Below are 15120 nucleotides of genomic sequence, written 5' to 3'. Positions count from 1 at the left end.
ACTTCAAGGTGGTCCACAGGACACATATGACTGTGGCCAAGATGAGGTTTTTCCGAAGGGGTGGAAGGCAGGTTGTGCGGGTAGGCCTGCGAATCACGGCCACATGTTTTGGGTATGCCCGAAGCTTGGCGGATTCTGGCAGGGGTTTGCCGACATTATGTCGGAGATCCTGAAGGTAAAGGTGGTCCCGAGTTCAGAAGTGGTGATCTTCGGAGTGTCCGAAGACCTGGGAGTGCAGGGGGCGAGAAAGGCCGATGTCTTGGCCTTTGCCTCCCTGGCAGCCCAGAAACGGATATTGTTGGAATGGAGGGACTTGGGGGCCCCTGAAACCGAGGCTGTGGGTCAGTGACCTGGCAGAGTTTCTCAGGTTAGAAAAAATAAAGTTTGGCTTAAGGTGTTCTGTGGAGGGATTTGCCTAATACCATTTTCCAACCCTTGGTCTGTAGCCTTGTATGGTTGGCGTTTAAGAGCTTGATGCCTACCGGGTAAGTCTTTCCCACATTTTATATTTTTATTTCAGATTTCCAGCATCTGCAATAGTTTGGTTCTTGCTATCCAACTTTTAAACTATTAAAAAATTGTGCAGGGAAAGCCTAACACTCTCAATATATTGCCTGTGAGATTTGAAAAACACACGTAAATGAGCTCCGACAAATTAATTCAAATTTTTATTGTTAGGACAGTCAAAAAAATTTGCATGAATAAAAATCTATTTAATTTTGATTATTCGTAATTCCATCAAAATATATCAGTGGTTAATCTCTCGCATTTGCTGAAATATCATTAGCACTGCAATCATTTTTAAGCGTATTGGGCACTGCAAACAATTACTTGGATTTGTTGATAAAGTCAAAGAACATATTTAACTATTTTTTAAAAAGTGATCATTCAGAAATTAACCTAATGCACCAAGCAATTATTTGCTTTAGGATGGATCATTTAGAAAGGGGGAAGTTCAAAGAAACAGAAATAAGCGATTTAGCCCCTTGAATTCATTCCAGCTTTCAATATCAGTGGTAACCAGTGCTGAAAACAGTTATCCAGAATTCTCCGTATCCTCACCTAACAAAAAAAATTATTGTCTCCATCTTCAAAGCTGAAGTTGACACACAATTCACAGCCAGTGGGGAAAGAGGATCAGATTTCTACCCTCTGCGAAGAAACGCTTTCTTAGTTTATGCCTGAATAACATAGTGGCACTGGACCAGGGGCGGATTCTCCTCTTGCCGATGCCAATTTCGTAACTGGCGATCGGGCGGAGAATCCCTTTTTAACGACCGAATCGGGGGCGGCACCAGTTTCCAGATGCTCCACCCCCTCCAAAACAGCATCATCGAGGAGTACAGCGCACGCCGTTCGGACGGCCTCAGGACTTTACCTGAAGGCCCTCCCCCGATGGGCCGAGTTCCCGACCGGGGCAAGTGTGGTCTCAGCAGTCGGGAACCCGGTGTGGTGGCTGTAGACTGTGTCCAGCGCCGCCACAGTTGGGCGGGAGCTGTGCTGCTGGCCAGGGGGGTCTTTGGCGAGGGTTGGGGGACTGGCGGGGTGTGGCCAGGGGGTGTCCAGGAGAGCACTATCTGGCAGCTCGGGTCCGCGCGCGGCCAGCGCCATGATGTATGGCGTGACCGTTGCAGGTCGTCGCCGTGCGCATGCACGGCCACGGACCTGGCAATTCTCCGCCCGTTTATATCGGGAAGGCCGTGCGTGTGTTGCTAGCTCCTCACCGGTCGGAGGATCGGTGCTGGGGCCTCGCTGAATGTTCCCACCTAAAACGCCACGGATCCACTGGACATCGCCCCAAAATCGGAAAATCCAACCCCATATCTTCCAGTCAGCAGCAATGTTGAGGAAATTGCTGCAGACTGCGTGGATAATCCTGGGCCTACCCTTCTGCATCCCTGCAACCATGTCTTCCTTTCCCAGCTGTAGCAGCGATCCCTCAATGAGGGGAGCAAAGCTGAAGAGGAACGCTGCATTCAGGCACGTTTTATGAGCACAAGAACTTTTGTGGGATGAGATGGTGGGTAACAAAATCAGGAGTATGTGAGGGCCGGATGGGGTGGGCTCCACTCTGCTTTTAATCACTCACCTACACCAGAAACGAATAGTGGGACAATACTAGGATAGCTGTCGTGCATCAGGCCCCAGTCTCTGACACGGAGATGAGTGTTGGATATATTCTCAGAGGGGCCCAGGCAGCATAAATCAGTCCAGAAGCTTAAACGTCCCGGGCAGTTACAGTGCATGTGTGCAGTCAGGACTTCCGAAGGCTTCTGACACACAACAGCAAGCTTTTAAACATTCACTGCTGTTGGCATTGGAAGGTCCAGCCCAATCATTTTAAGACTGTGTCCTATTCTTCTGGTTTACCCCACGAGAACAATTTGTTTCCCTTACCTACCGCATCTCTGAACATTGAGGAATATGTACGCTCGGTTTGCAGATTACGCATTGGATTTTAACTGAATAACAATATTCAAGAAGTAAACGTATTACCAAATTATAACCTGCCTGCCTGTTAACAATTCCAATGGAAACAAATTCTCTCAACTATTAATCGAGTATACAACAAAGACTAATTCCAGAATGGTAACATCTGGCGATTAAATCTCGTGAGGAACACGTATTTACATACGAACGAGAAGCAAGAGGCAATTGGTCAATGAAATGGATTTGACATTGGCAGAGGTCAGAGTTATTGATGGGATGAAAGACTTCTTTCTCCGAATGTGAGGATCCTGGATTGTGCGGATATTATGCTGTTTTAAGCAGGCAGGGGTCAAAAGGACAAAGTTGTTCTAAGAGCGTGCTAATTGGAAATTTTGCAAGGAGAGGGAAATAAAACAAAAAATGGTGCAGCAAGCATTACTCTGGAATGTTCTCCCTAAACCCCTTTGCCTTGCCAACTCCTCTAAAATCAAATTTCTGGTTGCCTGTCGTAAAATCAGTTTGTTTGATAATGTTCTTATGGAGTCCCTTGGGATGATTTACTATGTGCATTTATATCGCTTAAGTAACATTGTTGTTGGGGGCTGGGGAATGGCCCTGGGACAAAAAAAAGAGAAAGCTTAATCTTCATTTGGCATCATATTGCTGGAGTGCTGGAAGTAAATGCCTAGTGGTGGCAAAAATTCCATTTCCAGTACAAATAGCTCTTGATGAACACAAAAACGTAACAAAAAAAAAGGGAGTTAAAGATGATCAAAATACACATTATAATTATGGCCTCAATTATAATCAATATCATGGCTCATAGTGGGATAATAGTTTACTGTTGTATATTATTTTGGCAACCATACTGGGGGGAAAAAAGTGTTATTACATTGCAAAAGGAATAAATATTCAAACTCTTATCGTTTAGCTTGCAACATAAATTTCTATCATGCAAAATCAAAAACTGCAATATTATGTTATCATGGCAGACTTATTAAATTAGATCAAGAATAGAGTCTGCAATTCACAAAAACAACAGTAGTTCCTAAAATGGGAAAAAAGTGTTATTTTTGGACATGAATGCAAATGCACTACTCTAGGCCTTCAAGGGTTAAAAATAATTGAGGAATCAATCCTTACTTTTAACACAGACTACACCAAATACTTTCAATGCTGCAGCTTTCTAAAACAAATAAAGGTGCATTTCAATTTCGAGCCAGAGAAATGCACACTGTACAGTTGATGCTAAAATGCAAGCTATAAGTATATGCCATGTTACATACAGGTATCACAGTAAGCAAACAGACCAGCTTTTATTGAGCAGAAGAAATTTGGGTTACATTTTTCGGATTACAGACAACACTGTTTTACGTGAATTTTCTGTTGAATGATGAGTTTGATATAATAAAGTTATGGATCTTCCACATCAAAGAACTCTCTCTTGGGTTGAGATACACCCCTGTACCATGCACAGGTGTCATCACCCCTCTTAATACACGCATAGTGCTTGTACTGACGTCCGTAAATGGTTTGCTCGGTCACCCGGTCTGTCCACAGACATTCACTTCGATCGACGATGTCGCAAGGAATGGATGAACATGTGACAATCTAACAAGGAATAAAGTACACAGATTAGTGTGGAAATTACAGAAATCACAAATCTTTACAGTGCAGGAGATCATTTGGCCCATCAGGTCTGCACTGGGTCTCGAGCATTCTATCAAGTCCCATTCCACAGCCTTATCCCAGTATCCTTACATATGCTTTCCTTATTTTCAGATAGCAACCCAATTTCATTTTGATGAAACCTGTCTCCACCACTCTCTCAGGAAGCTCATTCCAGGCTACCAACCACCCTCTGGGTGAAACTAATACAAGAACTATGATCTGCTCTCACTTATACTATCTTTCCTACAGTCTATCCTCTAGCTTTCTCCTTAACCTTCCACCCACAAGGGTTAGCATCGATGCCTTTTAAAGCTCGACATCAAGCTCCCTCTAGTGGTTGATTTGGGCATAACATTAATCCTTACAGTTCTTTACATTTATGATAATGTCACATCCCTCTTTATTGGAAAAAAAGGTTAGAAACTCTTGTTTGTAACATTGTTTTCTTTGAACATTACATTAGCGAGCAGGAATCATTAACTTGTTGTTACATTCAGTTCCAAAAGTAAATGTTAAGTCACATTGGTGATGACAGATCAATAGTTATTACAAATTTAATCTGTTCGGTGGTTTCCTTGTTCTCGTTGATCTTCTGAGTGGTTGCGTCAAAGTGTGCAAGTTATCTCCAAATTGTCTTGGGCCGGGTCGGAGAATCGGGGGGGGGGGGGGGGGGGGGGAGGGGAGGGGGCGGCGTGAATCCTACCCCGCCGTTCCGACACCGGCTGCCGAATTCTCCGACGGGGTTTTCAGGTGGGGGCGGGGATCGCACCGCGCCGGTCGGGGGCCGTTGGCAGCACCCCCCCCCCCAGTTTTGGAAAATGGCATGGCATCCTCAGTAATAATGTTCGGAGTTTGAAATGGAACATGTTTTTTTAAAAATTTACAGTAATATTTCCTCTAAACATTGAACCTTGTTCAGTCTGTCCAAATACAATCTTGGTGCAATTGGTCTTAATAGCTATATGTTGCCATCCACCATCAGGATTTTGTATTAAAAGTCTCCTTTTAACGTTGATAAAGATTTTGTGTGCTTTTTGTAGTAGTCTTTTTGTTTTTGTAACTTTTGGCAGTTATGTATTTCTTGATCATCCATATTCTGAATCGTGATTTCTGGTAATGTGGTGCAAATTGTTTTCCCCATCAACATCTGTGCAAGCGACAAACCTGATGACAATGGGGTAGCTCTGTATGTCAACAGTGCCAAAGATAAATTCTTGTTGTCATCCAATGCTTTGCTGAATTTTTTTTTGACTATTGCTACATCTTTCTCTTGTTTGCCATTAGATTGGGGGTACAATGGGCATGACGTGATGTGGTTACAATTATAATGTTCTGCAAATTGTGTCCCCTCCCAGCTGATGATGCAAGGACCATTGTCAGAGACACCGTGTAATGGAATTCCATGGCGAGCAAAAACAGATTTTGTTGCTTGTATTACAGATCGGGTCATTGAATCATTCAGCGTGATCACCTCTGGATAGTTGGCATAGTAGTCAATTATGGCTAGATAGTCATGACCTTTAAAGTAGAATAGATCCATACCAACTTTCATCCATGGATCGGTGACAAGTTCATTTTCTTCCAAGCACTCGTTGCATTGCGCAGATTGATGCATCTGACAAGTGCTGCATTCCTGCACATGATTGTCCACATCCTTGTTGGCTCCAGGCCAGTACAGAGATTGTCTTGCTCGTCTACGGCATTTTTCGATATCTTGGTGACCCTCGTGTATCTGGTCCTTATCGGAGGCATGAAGGAATAACTATTGTCCCCTTGGAGCAGGAATCCATTAATTAGTGAGGTCATCATTGATACTGCGAAAAGTGGAGCAACATCCATTGGGTCATCCTTCTTTGAGGTATTTGATTACCATTTGGGTGCCAAGTCCTTTTCTGTTTCTTCTCTTATGATTCGTAGCTTATCGTCAGATACTGCTAGCATTTCAGCAACAATGAAGCTTGTGCTTCCACAATGTGTACTATATCTGAAACCATGGTATCAATGTCATTTGTAGCTCTTGATAAGGTATCAGCAACAACCAAGTCTTTTCCTAGCTCTTGAAGCTTGTCATTCGAAGTCTTGGTTGTGTGTACCCTTTCAACTAGGTTTAATATCGCAAGCATCCACCTCAAGTAGCGATGATTTATCATCTTCCACTATTTCAAAGTCGATTGGCCTTTTGATGTCACCATTCCGAACAATGAGACCACAGGGACCTCTAGTGGCTATAGTATTACCATTATAGTCAGTCAATCGACAGGTTAATTTCTGTATTTGCAGTTGTATGCTGGTCTTAAATTCTTTTTGGTTGTTAAATTTGCATGTGCTCCTGTGTCTATCTTAAATGGAAGTTTATATCAAGTAGTACAGTCCACTCTTTAATAATCTTTGACAGCTGTTGTACTGATTTGTTATCACAGTCCAGTGCATTAATCCTAGTAATTGCATCAACCATGAAAGTATCCTTCAGTGCGTATAGGGAGGAATCATTATTATCAGCTAAGATATTTTGTCTTTTTTCTTCACTCTGTACACTTTGAATCTTCCTATAGTCATGGTAGGATTTTTTAAATGTGTTTGCTGGAGAAGCTGTTGAGAAACCGCACTGTGCTACAAAGTGATTGAAACAATGGAAAATTTGTCTGGCAAAAGGCAAACACTTATTTTACTGTGGGCATGGCCTCAGCATGTGCACATCACTCTCAAAATGGCCAAAAAACACACCTGGTACCATGTGCTGTGCTTTGTGTTGCTAATTCTAGATGGTTGGCGTAGTGTTCACACAGACCACAAATAGCTTTTATATTGAATAAAGCTATAGATTTATTTACACTACTTAATTGGATTCAACACTTACTCCTACATAACAAACAGTTGATCAAATCTCTACACTAATACAAGGACTATTATTTACCCTCACTCACACTATCATTTTCTCTGAGGGTAGTGAATCTGTGGAATTTGTTACCATAGAGAGCTGTAGAGGCCGAGTCATTATGTTCAAGGCTCAGATAAGGGTTAAGGGGATAAGGCGTGAAAGTTGATTTGAGGATAATCAGATCAGTCATGATCTCATTGAATGGCGGAGCAGACTCGATAGGCCGGATGGCTTACTTCTGCTCTGACATTTTATGGTCAATATCGAATTTAAGAAATCAGATAGCTTCTTGAGCTTGCTCTGCCATTCAATAAGATCAGAGCTGATCTTCTATCTCAACTCCACTTTCCCCATCTCCCACAGTCTTTAAATTTCTCCTGCACTGTTCACTCATTCTCTTTGTCCCTTCCGATAATTGGAAATGTCAAGCCGGTTTCCCATACCATACATAACCTGATGAATATTTGCAACATTTTCTGCTTTCAAATGTTGTTGCCCTTTTACTTTGACCTAATAATGGTGGAGGGTGGGGGCCTCCTGTCGCAGAGGTCCCATATTCAGCAAGAGCCCTTAAGATTAGGCCTATAGATCCATGCATTAACGTACCCACGTTGAAATTTATTGAGATTTTGGCCATGTTACTGCATATGGACATAAGAACTTGTGTTGGTACTGGTGGTGAGGCTGTAGGATTGCTGATCATAGAATCCCTACAGGGCCGAAGGAGACCATTCGGTCCATCAAGTCTGAGCCAAACCTCTGAAAGGACACCGTACCAAACCCACTCCCCCACCCTATCTCCGTAATTCCACCTAATGTACGCACCTTGGACAGTAAAGGGCAATTTCACAGGGGGCTTTTCACAGTAACTTCATTTGAAGTCTACTTGTGACAATAAGCGATTTTCATTTTCATTTCATTTAGCATGGCCAATTCACCTAACCTGCATATCTTTGGGCTGTGGGGAAAAAACGGAGCCCCGGAGGAAACCCATGCAGACATGGGGACAATGTGCAAAATCCATGCAACTCCACCCCAGGCCGGAATTGAACCTGGATTCCTGGCGCTGTGAGGCAGCAGTGCTAATCATTGTGTCGCCCTAAAGCGGATCTTCAAGTTGTTGATTTGCACAAGTTAGAAATAACAAATCCAACAGGATCTTCCAGGATAAATATTAACTTGCATTATCACCCTTCATGTACCCTTCATGTACTCAGGATGTCCTAAAGTGTTACAAAGTATTTCACAGTCAATTAAAAATTTCAGGTGTTAGTAAATTGTCTGGACAAAGACAGCAGAGCAATGTGATAAATGGCCACGCTATCTATTCTGTTGGTGTCGGTGTTGAATGCTGGCTAGGATACGAGGAAACATGCCTGCTGTTTGAAGAGATTGGGCCTCAATTTAATGACTCACCAGGACCTCTGCCCAAAATACTCCACCCCTGCCCAAAATACTCCACCCCCTGCCCAAAATACTCCACCCCCTGCCCAAAATACTCCACCCCCTGCCCAAAATACTCCACCCCCTGCCCAAAATACTCCACCCCCTGCCCAAAATGCTCCACCCCCTGCCCAAAATACTCCACCCCCTGCCCAAAATACTCCACCCCCTGCCCAAAATACTCCACCCCCTGCCCAAAATACTCCACCCCCTGCCCAAAATACTCCACCCCCTGCCCAAAATACTCCACCCCCTGCCCAAAATACTCCACCCCCTGCCCAAAATACTCCACCCTCTGCCCAAAATACTCCACCCTCTGCCCAAAATACTCCACCCTCTGCCCAAAATACTCCACCCTCTGCCCAAAATACTGTACCCAAGTGCCAGCCCGGAGTAGGCATGTGGCGGGAGGTCAGGAGCATGGGGCTGAAGTGTAGACAAAACTGCAACAAAGGTTTTTCGCATGTCAACCTCATTTCCCTGAGCTCAATGGGAGAGAGACAGACAGGACATTCTGCTGGTAGGGCCTGGCCTGGGCTGGGGTTCAGCCTGCCTTCCTTTCTGCTTGTTTGATGGACAACTGCTGCTGCCATTCGGAGGAAGGAGGAGAGACGGGTGGTGGCTGGTTCATCTGAATGACTTGTTGCAGCAGAGGGAGGAAGTCAGGTGCCCTGCTGCGGTACTTAGGGAGGGTGGCCTGAATCAACTGCAACATGCTGGAGGTTTGGAGGACTGGTTTACCATCTCCTGCTGCTTTTGTTTGGACTGCTGACTGTTTACAGGTTCAGTGTTTAGAAGCCATGTGTTGTTCCTACCGCTCCTACTTCTGCGGACTGGACCGGGGGCCGGCTGGATGTTGGGACTACAGGAAGAGGATGGTGGTGGCTCACCTCAACTGGATACCCTGGAGGCTGGAATGACACGTCCTTGTAGGCTGTTGGCCACTTCCGTGTAATAATGACTGTTTCTGGTTCAGGTTTGGAGGCCATGTTTTTAAAAATATATATTTTATTCAAATTTTTTGGCCAAACAAAACAGTACAAAGTTTTTCCTTTTTAACAACAATAAAGCAATATAAATGACAGTGGCCAGTTTTTAACAAATAAATAAATAATATATAAACAAAAAACTAAATGGCAACTGCCTGATCAAAAATAATTCCTCTCCAAAAATACAATCCAACAGTCCAATATACATTACCTAGTACAAATATCTATACATATACAGAGACATCCCTGAGAACCCGCCCGAGTTCTCCCCTCCCCCCCCCCCCCCCCCCCCCCTGGGTTGCTGCTGTTGCCTTCCCATACCCTCTATCGTTCTGTGAGGTAGTCAATGAACGGTTGCCACCGCCTGGTGAACCCTTGAGCTGAACCCCTTAATGCAAACTTTATCCGTTCTAGTTTTATAAACCCTACCATGTCATTTATCCAGGTCTCCACGCCCGGGGGTTTGGCTTCCTTCCACATAAGCAATATCCTTCGCCGGGCTACTAGGGACGCAAAGGCCAAAACATCAGCCTCTTTCGCCTCCTGCACTCCCGGCTCTTCTGCAACCCCGAATATAGCCAACCCCCAGCTTGGTTCGACCTGGACCCCCACCACCTTCGAAAGCACCTTTGCCACCCCCACCCAGAACCTCTGTAGTGCCGGACATGACCAGAACATGTGGGTGTGGTTCGCTGGGCTTCTTGAGCATCTCCCACACCTATCCTCTACCCCGAAAAATTTACTGAGCCGTGCTCCAGTCATATGCGCCCTGTGTAGAACCTTGAATTGTATCAGGCTTAGCTTGGCACACGAGGATGACGAGTTTACCCTACGTAGGGCATCAGCCCACAGCCCCTCCTCAATCTCTTCCCCCAGCTCTTCTTCCCATTTCCCTTTCAGCTCATCTACCATGATCTCCCCCTCATCCCTCATTTCCCTGTATATATCCGACACCCTACCATCCCCCACCCATGTCTCTGAGATCACTCTATCCTGCACCTCCTGCGTCGGGAGCTGCGGGAATTCCCTCACCTGTTGCCTCGCAAAAGCCCTCAGTTGCATATACCGAAATGCATTCCCTTGGGGCAACCCATATTTTTCCGTCAGCGCTCCCAGACTCGCAAACGTCCCATCTACGAACAGATCTCTCAGTTGCACTACCCAGCTCTTTGCCATGCTCCAAATCCCCCATCCATTCTCCCCGGGACAAACCTATGGTTATTTCTTATCGGGGACCGCACCGAGGCTCCCGTCCTTCCCCTATGCCGTCTCCACTGCCCCCAAATTTTTAATGTTGCCACCACCACTGGGCTTGTGGTGTATTTCTTCGGGGAGAACGGCAACGGCGCCGTCACCATTGCTTGTAGGCTGGTCCCCTTGCAGGACGCCATCTCCAATCTTTTCCACGCCGCTCCCTCCCCTTCTCCCATCCACTTACACACCATTGAGATATTGGCGGCCCAGTAATAATCACTTAGGCTCGGTAGTGCCAGCCCCCCCCTATCCCTACTAGCTGCAAGAACCCCCTCCTCACTCTCGGGGTCTTCCCGGCCCACACAAAACTCATGACACTTTTCTCAATTCTCTTGAAGAAAGCCTTCGTGACCATCACCGGGAGGCACTGAAACACAAAGAGGAATCTCGGGAGGACTACCATTTTAACCGCCTGCACCCTACCTGCCAGTGACAGGGACACCATATCCCATCTCTTGAAATCCTCCTCCATCTGTTCCACCAATCGTGTTAAATTAAGCCGGTGTAAGGTTCCCCAATTCCTGGCTATCTGAATCCCTAAGTACCGGAAATCTCTTGTTACCTTCCTCAGTGGTAAATCATCTATTCCCCTGCTCTGCTCCCCCGGATGTACCACAAACAACTCACTTTTCCCCATGTTCAATTTGTACCCTGAAAAATCCCCAAACTCCCTAAGTATCTGCATTATCTCTGGCATCCTCTCCACTGGGTCCGCAACATACAGTAACAAATCATCTGCATACAAAGATACCCGGTGTTCTTCTCCTCCCCTAAGCACTCCCCTCCACTTCCTGGAACCCCTCAGTGCTATGGCCAGGGGCTCAATCGCCAATGCAAACAGTAACGGAGACAGGGGACACCCCTGCCTCGTCCCTCTATGAAGACGGAAGTAATCAGACCTCTGTTTATTCGTGACCACACACGCCCCCGGGGCCCTATTCAGCAGCTGTACCCATCCGATATACCCTTCTCCAAAACCAAATCTCCTCAGCACCTCCCACAGATAATCCCACTCCACTCTGTCGAATGCTTTCTCGGCATCCATCGCCACCACTATCTCCGCCTCCCCCTCTGGCGGGGGCATCATCATTACCCCTAGCAACCTCCGTATGTTTGTGTTCAGCTGTCTCCCCTTTACGAACCCGGTTTGGTCCTCATGGACCACCCCCGGGACACAGTCCTCTATCCTCGCCGCCATCACTTTGGCCAGAATCTTAGCATCTACATTTAAAAGGGAAATGGGCCTGTAGGACCCGCATTGCAGCGGGTCTTTTTCCTTCTTTAAAAGGAGCGATATCGTTGCCTCCGACATAGTCGGGGGCAGCTGCCCCCTTTCCCTAGCCTCATTAAAGGTTCTCGTCAAAAGCGGGGCCAGCAAGTCCATATGCTTCCTATAAAATTCCACCGGGAATCCGTCTGGTCCCGGGGCCTTCCCCGCCTGCATGCTCCCAATCCCTTTCACTACCTCCTCCATCTCAATCTGTGCTCCCAGTCCCGCGCTCTCCTGCTCCTCCACCTTAGGGAATTCCAGCTGATCCAAGAAACACATCATTCTCTCCTTCCCTTCCGGAGGCTGAGCCTTATATAACCTTTCATAGAATGCCTTGAACACCCCGTTCACTCTCTCCGCTCCCCGTTCCATCTCTCCCTCCTCATCTCTCACCTCCCCTATCTCCCTCACTGTTCCCCTCTTCCTCAGTTGGTGGGCCAGTAACTGACTCGCCTTCTCTCCATATTCATACTGTACACCCTGTGCCCTCCTCCATTGTGCCTCTGCATTACCCGTGGTCAACATGTCAAATTCTACGTGTAGCCTTTGTCTTTCCCTGTACAGTCCCTCCTCCGGTGCCTCCGCATATTGCCTGTCCACCATCAAAAGTTCTTTCAGCAACCGCTCCCTTTCCTTACCCTCCTGCTTTCCTTTATGTGCCCTGATGGATATCAGTTCCCCTTTAACCACTGCCTTCAACGCCTCCCAGACCACTCCCACCTGAACCTCCCCATTGTCATTCGGCTCCAAGTACCTTTCAATGCACCCCCTCACCCTTAAACATACCCCCTCATCCACCAATAATCCCATATCCATTCTCCATGGTGGGTGCTGTTCTTTTTCCTCTCCTACCTCCAGGTCCACCAAATGTGGAGCGTGGTCCGAGATAGCTATGGCCGTGTATTCCGTCCCTGTCACCTTCGGAATCAGTGCCTTTCCCAAAACAAAAAAGTCTATCCGTGAGTATACTTTGTGGACATAGGAGAAAAACGAGCACTCCTTACTCCTAGGCCTACTAAATCTCCAGGGGTCTACTCCTCCCATCTGCTCCATGAAGTCCTTGAGCACCCTAGCCGCTGCCGGCCTCCTCCCGGTCCTGGACCTCGATCTGTCCAGCCCTGGGTCCAGCACCGTATTAAAGTCTCCCCCCATTACCAACTTTCCCGCCTCCAGGTCCGGGATACGTCCCAACATACACCTCATAAAATTTGCATCATCCCAGTTCGGGGCATATACGTTCACCAGAACCACCGCCTCCCCTTGCAATCTGCCACTCACCATCACGTATCTATCCCCACTATCCGCCACTATGGTTTTTGCCTCAAACAGTACCCGTTTCCCCACTAAAATAGCCACCCTCCTGTTCTTCGCATCTAAACCCGAATGAAACACCTGCCCCACCCATCCTTTACGTAGTCTGACATGGTCTGTCAGTTTCAGATGCGACTCCTGCAACATAACCACATCTGCCTTTAATTTCTTTAGGTGTGCGAGTACCCGTGCCCTTTTAATCGGCCCATTCAGCCCTCTCACGTTCCACGTGATCAGCCGGGTTGGGGGGGCTCTTTACCCCCCCCCCCCCTTGTCGACTAGCCATCCCCTTTTTTAACCCAGCTCCTCACCCGATTCCCACGTACCCGTATATCCCCCCGACGGCGCCCTCCCGCCTCGACCACCCCACCCCATACCAGCTCCCCCTTCTCCTTAGCAGCAGCAACCCAGTTAACCCCCCCCCCCGGCTAGATCCCTTTCTAGCGTAGTTGCACCCCCCATGTTGCTCCCAGAAGTCAGCAAACCCTGGCTGATCTTGGCTTCCCCCCTTGTCCTCGGCCCCCACTGTGCGAGGCCCCCTCCTTCCTGCGTCCCTGTTCCCGCCATAATTACCATAGCACGGGAACAAAGCCCGTGTTTCCCACTTGGCCCCGCCCCTAATCACCGGCGCCCACAGTTCCTCATCCTCCCCCCCCCCCCCCCCCCCCACAACATGGGGAAGAGAGAAAAGTTACAGGGTCGCAAGATTAACAACTTGAAAAATCATCCCCTCCCCCTTTCCCCCCCCCCCCCTCACCCCACATAATCACCCCACCACTTTGTCTCAAACGTTCTTTTTCTCGCCCGCCTATTCCAGCTTCTCGTCCACAATAAATGTCCACGCCTCTTCTGCCGTCTCAAAGTAGTGGTGCTTTCCCTTGGTGTGTGACCCACAGTCTTGCCGACCGTAACATTCCGAATTTGACCTTTTTGTGAAGCACCGCCTTAGCCCGATTAAAACTTGCCCTCCTTCTCGCCACCTCCGCACTCCAATCCTGGTAGACGCGGATCACTGCGTTCTCCCACCTACAGCTCCGAGTTTTCTTCGCCCATCTGAGGACCATCTCTTTGTCATTATAGCGGAAAAACCTCACCACTATAGCTCGAGGTATTTCTCCAGCCCTCGGTCTTCGCGCCAGAACTCGATAAGCTCCCTCCACCTCCAAAGGGCCCGCCGGGGCCTCCGATCCCATTAGCGAGTGAAGCATCGTGCTCACATATGCCCTGACGTCCGCCCCCTCTGTGCCTTCGGGAAGACCCAGAACCCTTAAATTCTTCCTCCTCGAATTATTCTCCAGCACCTCCAGCCTTTCCACACACCTTTTGTGCTGTGCCTCGTGCATCTCTGTCTTCACCACCAGGCCCTGTATTTCGTCTTCATTTTCAGCAGCCTTTGCCTTCACGACCCGAAGCTCCTACTCCTGGGTCTTTGCTCCTCCTTTAGCCCTTCAATCGCCTGTAATATCGGGGCCAGCAGCTCCTTCTTCATCTCCTTTTTCAGTTCTTCCACACAGCGCCGCAGGAACTCTTGTTGGTCCGGGCCCCATACCAAACGGCCACCTTCCGACGCCATCTTGCTTTGAGCTTGCCTTCCTTGCCGCTGCTCTAGAGGATCCTCCGCAATCTGGCTGCTTTCCTCTCCCTTTTCCATTCGTGTCCGGGGGGATTCCCTTCTGGTTTACCGCACAGTGTTTTTAGCCGTTAAAATTGCCGCTGGGGCTCCTATTAAGAGCCCAAACGTCCGTTCCACCGGGAGCTGCCGAAACGTGCGACTTAGCTGGTCATCGCCGCACCCGGAAGTCGTTTGGAGGCCATGTTAATGGCTGGTGTCTTTGTACTGTTGTTTAATGTTTGGCGTTTTTGTTTACTTTTGG

The 15120-nt window shown here is 47.5% G+C and overlaps 1 protein-coding gene across 1 annotated transcript in view; it reads right to left on the bottom strand.

The window, feature by feature from the left end:
- Positions 1-655: 655 nt before the first annotated feature.
- timp2a (TIMP metallopeptidase inhibitor 2a) overlaps positions 656-15120 on the bottom strand; it is a 96886-nt gene continuing 82421 nt past the window's right edge. Inside the window, exon 5 of the mRNA XM_072483569.1 lies at positions 656-4041. Within this exon, the coding sequence (XP_072339670.1) occupies positions 3844-4041 (198 nt within the window). The 3' untranslated portion in view covers positions 656-3843. The remainder of the gene's footprint in view (positions 4042-15120) is intronic.

This window comes from Scyliorhinus torazame, chromosome 18 (assembly GCF_047496885.1).
Source record: "Scyliorhinus torazame isolate Kashiwa2021f chromosome 18, sScyTor2.1, whole genome shotgun sequence".
Lineage (NCBI taxonomy): Eukaryota > Metazoa > Chordata > Chondrichthyes > Carcharhiniformes > Scyliorhinidae > Scyliorhinus > Scyliorhinus torazame.
This window is presented reverse-complemented; position numbering and strand designations above follow the sequence as displayed.